Genomic DNA, 13,840 nt, shown 5'->3' with positions numbered 1-13,840 from the left:
GGAGATCGGGAAGGTGCGGGGCGGTGTCCCCACCCCGTGACGACCCTACGCCGGGGACAGTGCTCAGCTCGGTCCGCGCAATTCCTGTCTGAACTGAACGGAACGGGTGCGGCTCCCTGGCAACGCATTCCACCCCACACCGACAAAACACTGCACGTGCAATTTTAACGCACCGCATGCTCCGACGCATCCGTCCACTCGGCCTTTCACGGGCGTTGGGGAAAGAGCGCCGAGGCTTAGAGGCCAAACCGTGTCCCATCAGAGGTAGCACCGCGTCCCGTCCGACGCCAGGCCGGCCTCAGCAGGGGCAGAGGAGTCCGTCTGCGCCACCGCTGACCGCCCCACCGGCCGGGCTCGGCGCGGCGCGGCTCGGCTCCGCGCCAGCCCGGCCGCCGCCGCCCGCCGCGTCAGGGCTCGTTCTTGATGAAGACCTTGGGCCGGGAGAAGATGCGGATGCCCTGCTCCACCTTCTCCAGCTGGCGCTCCAGCGAGGTGCGCTGCGCCAACAGCCGGACGCTGGAGTGGGCGATCGGCAGTGAGCGCAGCTCCGACAGCAGGCTCTCCTGGTCTGGAGAGACATGGGGCACGGCTGTCACACACGCAAACACAGCACGCTCTCCTGGTCTGGAGAGACATGGGGCACGGCTGTCACACAAACACACACACAGCAGGCTCTCCTGGTCTGGAGAGACATGGGCCACGGCTGTCACACACGCACAGACACAGCAGACAGGCAGCGGGCTTCTGCCACTGCACGGCGCCCAGCACGGTGCCTACGCCGCCATTAGTTTTCATCTCGCGTCTTTTTCCCTCATCTGACGACCGTCTCGCGTCTCCCCTTGTCTCCTTGCTCTCCCTCAGCACGCACCACGTGGCCGGCCTCCGGTCCCGCTCGTCTCCGCCTCTCTGACGGCCTCTCACCCGTCCCCCCTGAGTACGTGCAGCCCCGCCTCCTTACTCTCTCTGAGGACGGCGAGCGTCTGGAGCCGCTCCTCGTCGGGCATGCGGCTGTGGTCGGGCGGGCAGGCGGGATCAGGACGGCGGCGGCGCTCCTCCTCCCGGGCCTCGCGCCACTCCTCCTGCCGCCGACGCAGGTACCTGCAGCGCGTACACATGTCAGGACACGCGTGAGGAGACATGCGTGAGGACACCCACATGAGCACAAACACACGAAGACAAGCACGCGAGGACACACACACGCACACACACACACACATGCGCACACACACACACACACACACACACACACACACACACACACACACACACACACACACGCACGCACGCACGCACGCACGCACGCACGCACGCACGCACGCACGCACGCACGCACGCACGCACGCACGCACGCACGCACGCACGCACGCACGCACGCACGCACGCACGCACGCACGCACGCACACACACACTTGGGACCGCTCGCCGCTCAGCAGCATGCCCAGCTGACAGTCGATTTCCGATCTCCAAACGCTAGTCATGCTGTTCAGAGCACCTCCTACGCCAACATCGGGCGGCAGGGCCCGCGTTCAACATGGAACGGTCGAGGAAACCAGCATCCAAACTGGCAACTGACAATGCAGCCCGCCGTCTCGCCGCTGGCATTGTACATCGGCAGCGACCCCCGCGGACGGCGCTCGCCCGCTGCCGGCCGTCAGAGGCCGCCTCCTGTTCCATACCTGGGCACCTGGCCGGGCTGCGGCTGCGGCCGGGCCTCGGGCGGTGGCGGCTGGCTGCGGCTCCTCCGATTCCGCTGGCTTGCCGCCAGCTGCCGATTCCGCCGCACGAAGTCCACCGTCGGCTGCCGCGCGAGCGGACGCGTCGTTACAATCGGTGGGATCTGCCTGCCGCAGCTGAGCTGCGCGGCGGTGAGGTACCAGCCAGGGCGCTCCGAACCACCAGAGCGCCAGAGCGCCCCGGACCACAGGAGGGTCAGAGCGCTCCGGACCACCAGAGCCCCAGAGCGCTCCGGATCACCAGCGCCAGAGCGCTCCGGATCACCAGCGCCAGAGCGCTCCGGACCACCAGAGCGCCAGTGTTCCGGATCACCAGAGCCCCAGAGCGCTTCACCGACAACAGCCAAATCTGAGCCCGCGACAACGGCACCTCACTTGTGGAGAAGCTTCACAGCAGAGCATTAAATGCCTGACTATGCATGCATGCAAGTGACGTGACATAAGACAAATAATGTCAAAAGTGTATCATGTGCCAACCAGGAACCATGCAAGCCACGGAAATTTAAGATTTCAGGTTAAAGCGAACCCCTGTTTGAACCAGAAATACCAAACTGCAATGACATTATCATTTGGCAGTGACCCATCTCGGGCCGAATAACAAGAGCACCCATGCGCAGACCAGGTGCGGGAGACCCAGGCCCACCTATGCATCAGTCCTGGCATTCCGCGTCACTGACCTTGGTCTCCGACGAGGCTGGTGACGGTTTGGGCGAGGCCTGCAGTCGCTCGGCCGGGTCCTCCCGCTGAGGGCCTTCACCTTGACCCTGACCCTGACCCTGACCCGGCATCGCCGTGTCCGGCCCGCTCCGGTCGGCCAGGGTCGTCACGCTGCGCGCCTTGTCCAGCCGCGCCGGCGCCGCCGGTGCCAGCCGCGTCACGCTCTGCGACTTGCGCTTGCTGAGCAGCCGGCCAGCGCCAGGCGCCACCGCCGCGCCACCTCGAAGCGACTCGGACGACTTGAAGTTGCGACTGGAGGCGATCGATGGCGCTGCGCGGTAGGGCGCCGCCGCCCGCTCGATGGCCAGCTCGCGGAAGCTGAGGCGCGTCTCGTCGCTGAAGCGCGTCATCACCGAATCTGAGGTCGCGGCGAGCGGCGGCGGACCGGCCGCCCGTCGCCGCGCGGCCCCCCGGCCTGACGTCACGGGCGCGGTCACGTGATCAGGCGTCCGCCGCAGGCCGTCCACCAGGGCGCGCAGCCGCCGGCGCCGCTCGGCGGCGTCGGAGCGGTCTGATTCGGCGACGCTGCCGTTGCCCAGCGAGGTCATCGGCCCGCCGTCGGAGCGCGGGGAGGGCGAGTCACCATGCGCGGCGCACGCGGGCCAGTTGGCTCTGTCCGGTCCGCGCAGCGTTGGCCGCATGTCGAAGCCCACGCAGGGAGGCAGTCGGGGGCCGGCGTCTGAGGGGGACGAGCTGCGGCCGTTGCCGACGCCCCGCGTCGGCAGTTCGACCGGTGAAGAAATCCCCCTACCACTGTCACCAGATAACGAAATTCCTCCATCGAGTACCGGGATTCCGTCATCCGATAAAGGCATCCCTTCACTGAGCGCAGGCATCCCTCCGCCGTTCTGGCCGCACGCCGGCACGCCGTCGCGGTCTGGCGAGCGGCGGCCGTTCTCGGCGGACGCGCGCCGGCGGTCGGGGGAAGGCGGCGAGAGGAGCCGCACGCCGTGCAGGCCCTCCACAGCGGCGGGCGCGCCGTCTGGCCGGCTCAGGTCCAGCTGCCGCCGCGGCGAGCGCGGGCTGACCGACAGGGAGGCAGCCGACGAGCAGGAGCGCGAGCAGCCCAGCGCCTCCTGGCGGCGGCGCGCGCGCGGCGGTCAGCGGCGGCACAGCTGGGCACTGCTTGTTTCACGCAACCATCATTGCTACTGCTGATTTGGAAGCTATCTAGAATAGTGATAACATTGTACCGATCTTAATGACCACAGCGTAATCAAGCGGTCACAAGTTACGCCGACAGCTGAATCCCGACTGCTGAGTTACGCGGCGCTCTTAGATGCTGAGCTCGCCAGTCTCGAAAGCTCGTGGACCTACGGTATCACTCGAAACTATGCTTTCCCGATTTTCCGGATATATGTGCAGCCCGTTGGCGCTCACCTCTGTGACGCCATTAATGGGCAACGCTCTCATTGGCTGCCGATGACCGCCGTTCTGACGTCCTAGGCTGCGATTGGTCCGCAGCTTCTCGCGGGCGTTGACCCCATCCGAGCCTGCTAGGAAGAGATGGGGTAATCAGCGAATGGTCCTGGCCAAAGCAGTTTCAGCGTGCAACCAGGCGTCCCAGTGACGTGAGAGCCTCATCCACAGCTCACAGATGCAACTATACCCACCAATCACTAGAGGCCTAAAAATCTGCACTGCTGATGCTGGATAACACATTCCAGAGAGCTGCGACTAGGCATGCTTCGCATCGAATCAGGCCTAGTCCGAAACTCGTCCGGCAGGGCTCCGGGCTGTCAAAACAAAGCCAGTTCCCCATTCTCTCTTGCACTCCTTGCTCTCTCCTGCTGTCCCTAGCACCCCTGCTATCTCCTGCTCCCCCAGGCACCCCTGCTATCTCCCACTCTCCCAGGAGCCCCTGCTATCTCCTGCTCTACCTGGCACCCCTGCTATCTCCTGCTCTCCCTGGCATCCCCAATGCTCTCCTGGGCGCCCCTGCCATCTCCTGCTCTCCCCGGTGCCCCTGCTATCTCCTGCTCTCCCTAGCGCCCACCGCCATCTCTCTAGCGTCTCCGCGTGACCGCACCTGGCACACACCACACCTATGCCCGGGGCCTGAGGGGAGGGGGGAGGGGGTGTCCTCTCACCGGACACAACAGCCGGTAGCGCGGCGGTGGCGCCGGCGACGGCCGAGGCCGAGGCCGCGCCCGGCAATGGCTGGCCGAGCAGCGCGCCCACCGAGCCGCCCGTGTGCTGCTGCCAGATCTGGCGCGCCTCAGGGCGCACGCGGAACGGCCGGCAGGTGGCGTCGCCGAGCAGCGAGGCCAGCGGCGGCGGCGGCGCCCGGTCGCCCCGCCGCGGCTGGCTCATGGCGCCTCCTGTGGGATAGACCACTGTGTCAGCTCCGGTTGGTCGGGTCGGCCGACACCAGCTTGGCACACTGCTGATGCAGATGTGTGAAACAGTGAGCCATGCTGGGGATGAACATGGAGTATGAATGGCAGCACATTTACAAACTGACTGTGATGAAGGTGACCTAGCAACCTCAAAATGCAAACATTCATGCTGCTTTTTGTTCCCACTTTTGGCACCTAAGGCTTCCACATGACATTGACTGTACATCACAAAGGTGGAAAAATAATCACTCAATGATCCCCTGTATCTGCCTTTGGGGCAATAAATGTCACTGGACATAGGCTATGTGCACCATAGACAAATAAAGCTCAACCCTGGCCCAAAACACCCACCTAACCTAGAGCCTGGCTATCAACATCTTTCTATGCCACAATCATTTACTTTAAACTGACCACATCTGGGATGCAGGGTTAGATACACATGCGCTTAAGAGAATAGCTCACTGGCCTGTGCCCATATTATAGCAAATATGACCTCGAGCCATTCAGGGGGCTGTGAAAAGTTGCCCAATTTTACACTCCCCATCACAAAAGCGTATGGAGCTTGAGATAAATACAACATGAAAATTGTAAGGGCACATGGTTTCTGCCTGCCATAAGAAATGCTATCAGGTTCTTGTATGTGGTCTTGTAAACACTGTCATCATCAACACAACACTGCTACCTCATTGCCAAAATGTCTGCATGCCCACTATTACAGTGTGTTTAACTAGGGGGTAGGATAATGGGAGGAGTTAGGGATTGGGAATATGGATAGAAAATGAACACTGCCAGATAACAGGGTGAAAATAGCAGTAAAGTTGGAAATGAAGCAGTTGTTTCTGGTAATCTGCTGTAATACTGAGTCATACACTCTGCAGTGCACACTGTACCAACATCATGTACCATAAACCCGTCCTACCCAACGGCCTGACGCCAAACCATGCGACGTTTACCGGAGATCACACAATAAAGTAGAACACCACACAGTAGGGCATTCGTAAGTCGCAACCCTAGAAACATTCGTAATCATAACCTGCAAACATTCCAAGCAAGCCTAAAACAACTATTGTGACACGACACAAAATCAAGACACTAAGCTCACAATCACCTTCCGCACTTACAGCTCAACGCGGCGGACCCCGGATGGTCCTCTTCTAGTATTTCCCTGACGTCCCGTGCTCCCACATATCACGATAGCAACTCTCGACCGTCGGCTTCCCTCCGCGAACCCGATCGTTTGTGGCGTTCAGTGATCTTAAAACTATTTCAGGGCACGTTCGTGACCAGTGGTTAGCGAAGGCTAATTTTGTGTAAGCCAGTCACACGTATAAAGGCGAAACTGTGACCAATCAAAAACAAGTTTTTAACTCACCGTTTGCAAAGCTGGTGGCCCCGAATGCAGTATTTGTAAACTGATGTTCTGCGGCGATAAGTGCGCACGCCGCTCAACACGCTATTGTTGTGGTATATGGCCTTGGTGTTAATCATGTCAGGATGCATCTTCCATTTATTGACTGGTGGGTTGTGGAACGGAGGGCAAACATTATTCAGATGTCGTCCTTATGGTCTCTGTGCATAGGCTAGATACCTGAATTGATTTGGAATATAAATTTTCATGAAAACGACAATGTTGATTCAGCGGAAAGAGTGGGCTCACGGGAATATTTTTTGAAGGCCATTGCTATCTCTGAATAAATCAAGTTGGTAGATAAATTTATTTGAACATTTGTCACTATCAATCACCTGAATGGATTCTATCAAAGGACCTGAATTGGGTAGTAGTGACACATTTGAATGGACTGTGTAAAACACTAGGTTGCAATGTGACACATGCACATGTGATTCAGCACCACTCATTCAAATATTGCTGTGCTTCTCAGCGTCCAAATTGGAATAACCATGTGAGGGAGGATCAGCAGTCAGAGCACATTGAAATGGTAGGCATGCATTTGAAGATTTATCATTTGATCACAATTGACTTACATATTAATACCTTTCAATACATTTGGTGTGTTATGTCCTAAAAATTTATTGAACAGCTTAGTGTTGTAGTTTAAGGTACTGATATAAACCCTGACCATTTGATACCTTGATATTGTGACATGCTAATTGCATGTAAGCAATGTTAATGTTTATAAGCTGTCAACAAGACTGTTCTGTCATTGAAGTAGCTGTTGTCACCACATGACTGCAACACATCTTTAGAGATGTGGAACTCCAATGGTGGTGGAAGTTGACCTGCCTTGACATCTGTGCTGTAAACCATATTCATAAAGCATGCTGTGGAGCTGATCAGGTGACAGGTCATACAGTGTATGATCATGTGTGGATCATGTGGTGTTGCAGCAGATCATGTGATAAAGCTGTAGCATATCATGTGCAGTTGCAACAGATCCCACCAACTTTGATAGCATGCTGACAGTGTGGGAAATAAAAAGGTTAGGTGTGAAGAGCATGATAATGAAAATTTAGGTATCATGTTTTACAGCATGTTGTCTTTCACAATGAAGTATGGAGAAATATAAAAAAATCTGAGCCATCATGCTTATTTCTTGCTCAGGAGATGGGGTTCCAAAGCACAGGCTCCTGGTGCGAAGATGATGTAGATGATGATGAAGGCATGAAGGACTGAAGGTGGTGGTGATCCACAGGGATATTCAGCAGCCAAACCTGATGTGTCTGCAGGACTGGAGAGGCCATGTGTCATGTCAATAGCTTAGCAGAGATACAAGACATGTTGCAACACTGCAGCCAAGAACAGTGGAATTTCAAGTTTATTGTCTGATTGATCAAGGCCAAAAGTAGTTTTTGTATCTCCTTGAAGTGTTTGGGTCATGTCTGCATGCTGTTTGTAAGCCTTCCTTTGGTTGATGAGGAAAGGAAGGAATAACAGTCCTCTCATTTCCAGACAAATGTTTGCTATGCAAAAGTCAGCTGTGTCTGTACCAGATGCAGTGCTTGTGTCACAGGTGTGCATTGTCTGATTGCTCAGTGATTTGCCATGAACACTGTTTTAGCCAGGGATTGTTTGTTATTACAGACAAGCCACCATATCCACCCAATGTCAAACCCAATCCCAAAGCAATGGTGCTGAAGGAAGAGAGGTTAGAAGCGAGTATATCTCCTTACACATTTCGTGGGTTACCTGTTTTCTTCTCAACACAACCAGCTGCATCCTCTCAGTACACAGGAAAGGGTTGATAGTTCAGTGCCTCCTACTACCACATCCTGATCTGTGCTCAAATCTGGGCGACCTGGGCTCACATCTGGCAATCTGGGCTCAAATCTGAACAATCTGGACTCAAACCTGGTCGATCAGGTCCTTCAGGGTACATGTTTGGGCATTCTGGGCTCAAATCCTGGCTGTGCCATGCTCCCCTAGATCCGCGCTGTGAACCCGTTGCACGCCAGCTCCCAGTGCACGGCGTGCGTGCGCCAGGTACAGCACGTGCTGCGATGCCGCCGGGACCGCGTGTTCGGCGCAGCGCGGCCGGAGGAGCGTCGCCGACCGGGGGCTGACGTGCCGCCTCTGGGGCATGTGTTCCGTGTGTCGGCGACGCTGCGCCGACACCTCGCCGCGCGCGCCAGCCAGAGGTCGTTCCGCTGTGACGCGTGCGGGCAGGCGTTCAGGGAGGCGTTCTTGGACGTTCACGCGCGTGCTCACACAGAGCCGGAGGTGTTCAAGTGCGACGTGTTCGGGGATGCGTTCGGTCGGTCCTCGGAGCTGACAGACCACGCGCAGTCGCACGCCGAGGACAGGTCGATCAGCTGTGGGGCGTGCGACAGGGCGTCCAGGAGGATGTACCAGCTCAGGCGGCACCAGCGCGCGTTCACACGGGCGAGCGACCTTTCAGCTGCCGCGCCTGTGGCCAGGCGCTCGCGCTCAACTCCTCGCTCCGAGCGCCCGCGCGCGTCCACACGGGCGAGCGGCCGCTCAGCTGCCGCGTCTGTGGCCAGGCGCTCGCTCGCTCCGAGCGGCCGCGCGCGTCCACACGGGCGAGCGGCCGTTCAGCTGCCGCGTCTGTGGCCAGGCGCTCGCGCTCAACTCCTCGCTCCGAGCGGCAGCGCGCGTCCACAAGGGCGGGAGGCCGTACGGCTGTGAGGTGTGCGGTGGGTCGCTCCGCCGCAAGGTCCGCCTGCAGCTGCACGGCTGGACGCACTCCGGCGAGAAGCCCACTGCGTACGGTGCGTGCGGCCGATCGTTCGTGCAGAACTCGGCGATCACCGCCCACGTGCGCGCGCACCCAGCGAGAAACCGTTCCGATACGAGCCGTAGAGCCGTGCGGCAGGACGTTGGCGCACAGCAGGTCTCTGCGCGAGCGCCGGCGTGCGCCGTGCGCCGGCGCCAAGCCGTTCTGATGTGCGGCGTGCGAGAGGGCGTTCTCGCGAGGGCGGCCGCGGCGGGCTCATGCCCTCGCGCGCTGGGCGGAGGGGGCTCCCAGCAGGTGCGGTAGCGGCCTCTGAGTCGCGTTGTTGGTAATGTGCGCGGGTAGCTGCAGCTTCGTCGCGCGTGTGTCGATGAGTTTTGTTGAAAAGGCCGCGGATTTCGGTGGGCTGCTGTGTCGCTGGGCTGTGTTTCTGCTTTCAGTGCCGTGCTAGTGTGAGCCTCATTTCGTTTACGAAGGGAGGAACACTGCGCGACGAAGGGAGGGTGAATACATTGTGCGACGGACGCCTTGCCGGTGCTCAAGTTTGACTGTGCCGTTCGTCCTCGCGCCCTCCTTCGGACGGGCGGCCCTACGAGGCTGCCGGCGGCCTCAGGACAGAACAGCTGCTAGACTGCCGGCCCCGACAGCTGTCTCGACCAGGGCAGCAGACCTCTGATGCTCAGTCCGGTCCATGCTCGCGGCGAGTGTCTGCTGAAGCTCTAGCTTTTGTGGAAGGTCTGCAGCTGAACGGTTTAGCTTTTGTGGGAGGCCTGCGGCTGAACGGTATAGCTTTTGTGGGAGGCCTGCAGCTGAACGGTATAGCTTTTGTGGGAGGCCTGCGGCTGAACGGTAACAAACCCAGCACGTGTGCAACAATGCAATTGCAGCGGGCCATGTCCTCCGAAGGCGGATCACGAGCGCGCATCCGGTGGTGTGGTCACATTCAGACGAAGGCGGAGGGGCGTCTCTGTCGTCTTTCGCCATAGAGAGATTCGCGGACAGAGACGAGCAACCTCTCGCACTGTGAACCCGATGCTAACAATGCGACCGGAACGGGACGGGTGCTTAAAGACCAGCATCGAGAGAGGTGGGCGGCGACCATCGAATGGCGGCTGTGCGAGGGGAGGGGGGGGGGGGGCGGACGACCGGAGAGCTGACATGCGGTTGCCTGTCCCCACCGCTGGAGGGCCGGAGGTGTACGTTGTTCCGTGCGGGGCATGGAGAATGCCGGCAGAATTGTCACCACGTCCATCGTGGAAGATGACTGCGCGTGTGATAATGAAACAGATCCTGACGTTGCGATGTGCTCGGGGTACGCGCGCGCATATGATGTCCAGATAGCATGTCCGAGACAGGTAGCTTTGGGTGTTTTCTGATGAGGTCCTTCCACTAAGTTTTCGGAAGCTTTCCGAAGTTTGCGGGATAAATTTACGCCGTTCAGGATGACCAACCCAGCCGTTACGCTTTTTTTACCAAACAAATGACATCCGCCTTCGCACAGACCAGACAACTGATCGTCGTAATTAATGATCGGTGATGAGCCAGATGTCCTGCCTTGCCGCGGCCCTCGGTGCGCGCGAGACCACGGGACCGGCGGCTGGTCGGCCAGGTCCCCTGCTTCTGCTCCTGACGCTGATGCTGCCGCAGAGCTGTTAGTTGTTCAATGCTCTTCAGAACGCTCGCGATTGTTGGCACTGACGTCAGCCGGCTCGGCGTGAACCGGCGCCTCCCGCTGCCGTAGTGGCGCGTCGGCCGGTCGGAGTCATCCCGCCGGCTCCACCCCGGGAGTCTGGCACGTGCAGACAGGCCTCGAGAGCCGCCATCCGCCCCCTCCCCACACACTTCCCCTCCCCTCGGCGCATACACACGGCTCACGCGCCGCTCACACAAGCTGTCGCGGCGGCGTCGAGACCGCTCGTGACGGCGATCAGCGACGCGGCCTACGCGCGATCGTGACGGATTGTCCCGGGTCACCGCGCATGCGCACCGCGGGGGTCAGCAGCGCGCTGGAGGTGGCTCAGCGCCGCGGGGCTCCACAGCTTCAGGTCGCCGCTGGTCCGTGACGGCTGGTCCGGGTCCGTGGGCGTCACGAGCTCGGGTCAGGGCTGGTCCGTCAGCCTGTTGTCGGCCTCCTCGGCCTGCTCGTCGGCGGACGCGGCCGTGTCCCCGTACAGCTGCTCTGGGACCGGTCCCGGCCGCAGCGCATTCGTCTCCGTCAGCTCGTTGGATAGCTGTGATTGGTCCCGACAGGCGGGTACCTTCACCTGGCAATACAGAACGCACCGTCACTGTCGCCTAGCAGCACGGTACGCACCGTCACTATCACCTACCAACACAGTACGCACCGTCACTGTCGCCTAGCAGCGCGGAACGCACTGTCACTGTCGTCTAGCAACACAGAACGCACCGTCACTGTCGCCTAGCAACGCAGAACGCACTGTCACTGTCGCTTAGCAACACAGTAAGCACCGCCACCGTCTCCTAGCAACACAGCACCGTCACCGCCTCTGGCGAACATAGCACATACCTTCATCGCCACCTGGCAACGTAAGATGTGCGCTACCGTCGCCTGGCAACGTATGTCATCCGACCGTTGTCGTCTAGCAAGGTAGAGCACACGGCTACCACCGGTTATCAGACTAGTTGCTCACCGATGCCGGGTAACGAAGAACTAAAGGCTCTTAGCGGTTTTAATTTCCATAAAAGCTGGCACTCGGGTGAGATTTACGCGACGAATAGCTTCTGCGAGCAGACGACTAAAACCAAGCGTTTTGTGCCAACATTTTTCGTGCCTAATACCAACGAAAACGGCCTATGCTCTCTTGACGTCCCAGCCACCAGCAACGAGCACAGAATGACTCAGTCTGCAGGGCCAGCCTGCACGGGGGGGGGGGGACTGACCTGTCTGAGCTTGTAGGGGAGGAACCGGCCGCCCTCGGGCCGTACCATGGCGCGAACAATGTACCTCTGGCCCGGGGGCAGGTCACTGAACATGACCTCCACCCGTTTCCTGAAACAGACGGAGGCGGTGGTCGGCAAACGTACGCATGTACATATGGTGGTACATGACACATGGACAGCGGCAGCAGGCCAGCTGTGTACGCATGTACACATGGTTGGCACATGGCACATGGGTGGCGGCAGCAGGCCAGCTCGGGGCTCACATGGCTGGCGGTCGGTCCAGCATAGCATCGGCATCGGCGATGGGCCGGCGCCAATACTGCCGCCGCGCCTCGCTGTAACAAGGTTCGGAAGAACATCCAAGGCTTGTAGGAGGATGGTGGGTGTCAGTTGGAGGACACTACACTCCCCGTATTTTAGAGGAAACTGCCTGGCATTGGAAGAAAAAACAATTTTTGTCATATTTCGGGGGTCCAGCTTTACCATTTTCCCTGCGTAGACCCCTCAGCTGATTTTGTGGAACTCCGCCCCTGACCATGGGTACAAACAGCTGTTCATCGCAACCTTGACAGGGTGAGGAGCAATTTGGCGCAGGCCCCGCCCCCCTCCGCGGGTCTGCCGGCGGTGGGAGCCGCCGCCGCCGCCGCCGCGAGCGCACCCTCTCCTCAGCTCCCGGCTGGAGCCGCAGCGGGTCAGGTTGGCAGGGCTCCGCTTCTGGCGCGCCTCCAGGCCGCACACCGAGGGCGGCTTGAAGCGTCGGCCGTCCTGGCTGCTCCTGTCTTCCTCCAGGAGCACGCAGTACTCCAGGCGGCGGCCCTGCGAGCGCGCCATCTGGAGCCGGAGTTGCTGTCAGAAACAGGAACGCGCGCTGCTCGAGGGAGTGGGCCTCATGAGACTGTGAAAACCACGCACAAAACTGCTGCTCTGAACCTCACGCTACCCACATCGCTACGGTATGTTCGTGGTCCAGGCCTGCGTATTACTCCGGAATGAAGATCTCCGCACCAACCTCAGCATAACGGACAGCTCCCCCCCCCCCCCTCCTCACACAGTGTGTCTCCCCCCTCCCCCACCCACTCACTCAGTGTGTCTCCCCCCCCCCCCCACCCCGGCAGCGCGGCACGTACCGTGATCACCATCTGCCCGCAGCTGAGGCCGAGCCTGGCGCGGCGGCGGCGGCCAGCCGGCCGCACTGCCACGCGGTCGGGCAGGGCGGCCAGCCGCAGGCGGCGCGGGCTCCGGGTGGCCTGGAACTCGGCGCTGGTGGCGCCGCCTGTCGCGCGCAGCTCGAACTGATAGCGTGCGCGGCCGGTGCTGTTGAGCTTGCCGGCAAGGAGGCCGACGCCGCTGACGTCCGCTGCCAGGAGCTGGACAGGGCCGCCGCCGCCGCCGCCGCCGCCGCCGCCGCCGCCGCCGCCGCCGCCGCCGCCGCCGCCGCCGCCGCCGCGCAGCACCCGCAGCCGCAGCGGGCCCCCGCACGAGACGACGTAGTAGTGGAGCGCGCTGGCGCCTCTGCCGCCGGCGCGCAGCGTCAGCCGCCGCAGCGGGCGCGACGGCGTCAGGCGCAACCGCGTCACGGCTCCACGGCGCACCGTCAGAGACCCGTCGGAGAGGTCCGAGTACCTGCCAGCGACCGGCAGCGACGGGTCAGAGGGTCGCCGGTGCTCGCACGCCGCCCGGGGAGGGGCGGGGGCGTCGCTGCCGCTGTGATGTGTTGATTTTCGCACGATGTGCTCTGGCTGTAATCATTGGTTTTCTTCACTTGTGGCCAGGGCGTGTATTGGAATGCGGAGCGTAGCTCACCGAGCTGAAAGCGGTCAGACGCGCGCTACGAACGCTAACCTCCACTAGCGGCGTCAATGTAGCTGCCCTTGGTTCGCCAGCTTGAGCTTACCCTCGCCTCAAAGCTGGTTGAGGTGAAGTTGGCCAAGGTTGGTCATGGAAAGCAAACGGCGGCCTGAGCTCGAGCCTGACTTGAGCTCAGTAAGGCAGCCGAAGAGAG

The 13,840-nt window shown here is 60.3% G+C and overlaps 2 protein-coding genes and 1 long non-coding RNA gene across 3 annotated transcripts; 1 reads left to right on the top strand and 2 right to left on the bottom strand.

The window, feature by feature from the left end:
- Positions 1-435: 435 nt before the first annotated feature.
- On the bottom strand, positions 436-1,739 carry LOC119100329 (uncharacterized). The gene is made up of 3 exons (XR_005094451.1): positions 1,677-1,739; positions 959-1,098; positions 436-568 (listed from the first exon to the last, which is right to left on the bottom strand). It is a non-coding gene; the product is annotated as an uncharacterized LOC119100329 (long non-coding RNA).
- A 6,134-nt stretch (positions 1,740-7,873) lies between these two features.
- Positions 7,874-9,393, top strand: LOC119089354 (zinc finger protein 69-like). Its single transcript, XM_037212027.1, has 4 exons — positions 7,874-7,893; positions 8,201-8,499; positions 8,747-8,969; positions 9,378-9,393. Exons 1-4 carry the CDS (start codon positions 7,874-7,876, stop codon positions 9,391-9,393), a joined length of 558 nt encoding a protein of 185 aa, XP_037067922.1.
- Positions 9,394-10,373: 980 nt separating this feature from the next.
- LOC119092158 (uncharacterized) lies at positions 10,374-13,002 on the bottom strand. Its single transcript, XM_037215137.1, has 4 exons — positions 12,966-13,002; positions 12,497-12,669; positions 11,839-11,947; positions 10,374-11,201 (listed from the first exon to the last, which is right to left on the bottom strand). Exons 1-4 carry the CDS (start codon positions 12,975-12,977, stop codon positions 11,037-11,039), a joined length of 459 nt encoding a protein of 152 aa, XP_037071032.1. The 5' UTR covers positions 12,978-13,002; the 3' UTR covers positions 10,374-11,036.
- Between the last annotated feature and the right edge of the window lie 838 nt (positions 13,003-13,840).

The sequence above is a fragment of the Pollicipes pollicipes genome, unplaced genomic scaffold, assembly GCF_011947565.3.
Source record: "Pollicipes pollicipes isolate AB1234 unplaced genomic scaffold, Ppol_2.1 Scaffold_1600;HRSCAF=1878_pilon_pilon_pilon, whole genome shotgun sequence".
Classification (NCBI taxonomy): Eukaryota; Metazoa; Arthropoda; class Thecostraca; order Pollicipedomorpha; family Pollicipedidae; genus Pollicipes; species Pollicipes pollicipes.
Note: the sequence above shows the minus strand (reverse complement) of the source record. Positions and strands in the feature narration are given on the sequence as shown.

Excerpts from the sequence above, each read along its gene's own strand:
- LOC119089354 (XM_037212027.1), top strand. The coding sequence starts at position 7,874 with ATGGTGCTGAAGGAAGAGAG. Across the intron at positions 7,894-8,200 it reads ATGGTGCTGAAGGAAGAGAG|CTCCCAGTGCACGGCGTGCG; the intron begins GTTAGAAGCGAG and ends GTTGCACGCCAG. Across the intron at positions 8,500-8,746 it reads CGTGTTCGGGGATGCGTTCG|GCGCTCGCTCGCTCCGAGCG; the intron begins GTCGGTCCTCGG and ends GTCTGTGGCCAG.
- LOC119092158 (XM_037215137.1), bottom strand. Across the intron at positions 11,948-12,496 it reads AGCCGGGAGCTGAGGAGAGG|GAAACGGGTGGAGGTCATGT; the intron begins GTGCGCTCGCGG and ends CGTCTGTTTCAG. Across the intron at positions 11,202-11,838 it reads TCCCCTACAAGCTCAGACAG|GTGAAGGTACCCGCCTGTCG; the intron begins GTCAGTCCCCCC and ends CTGTATTGCCAG.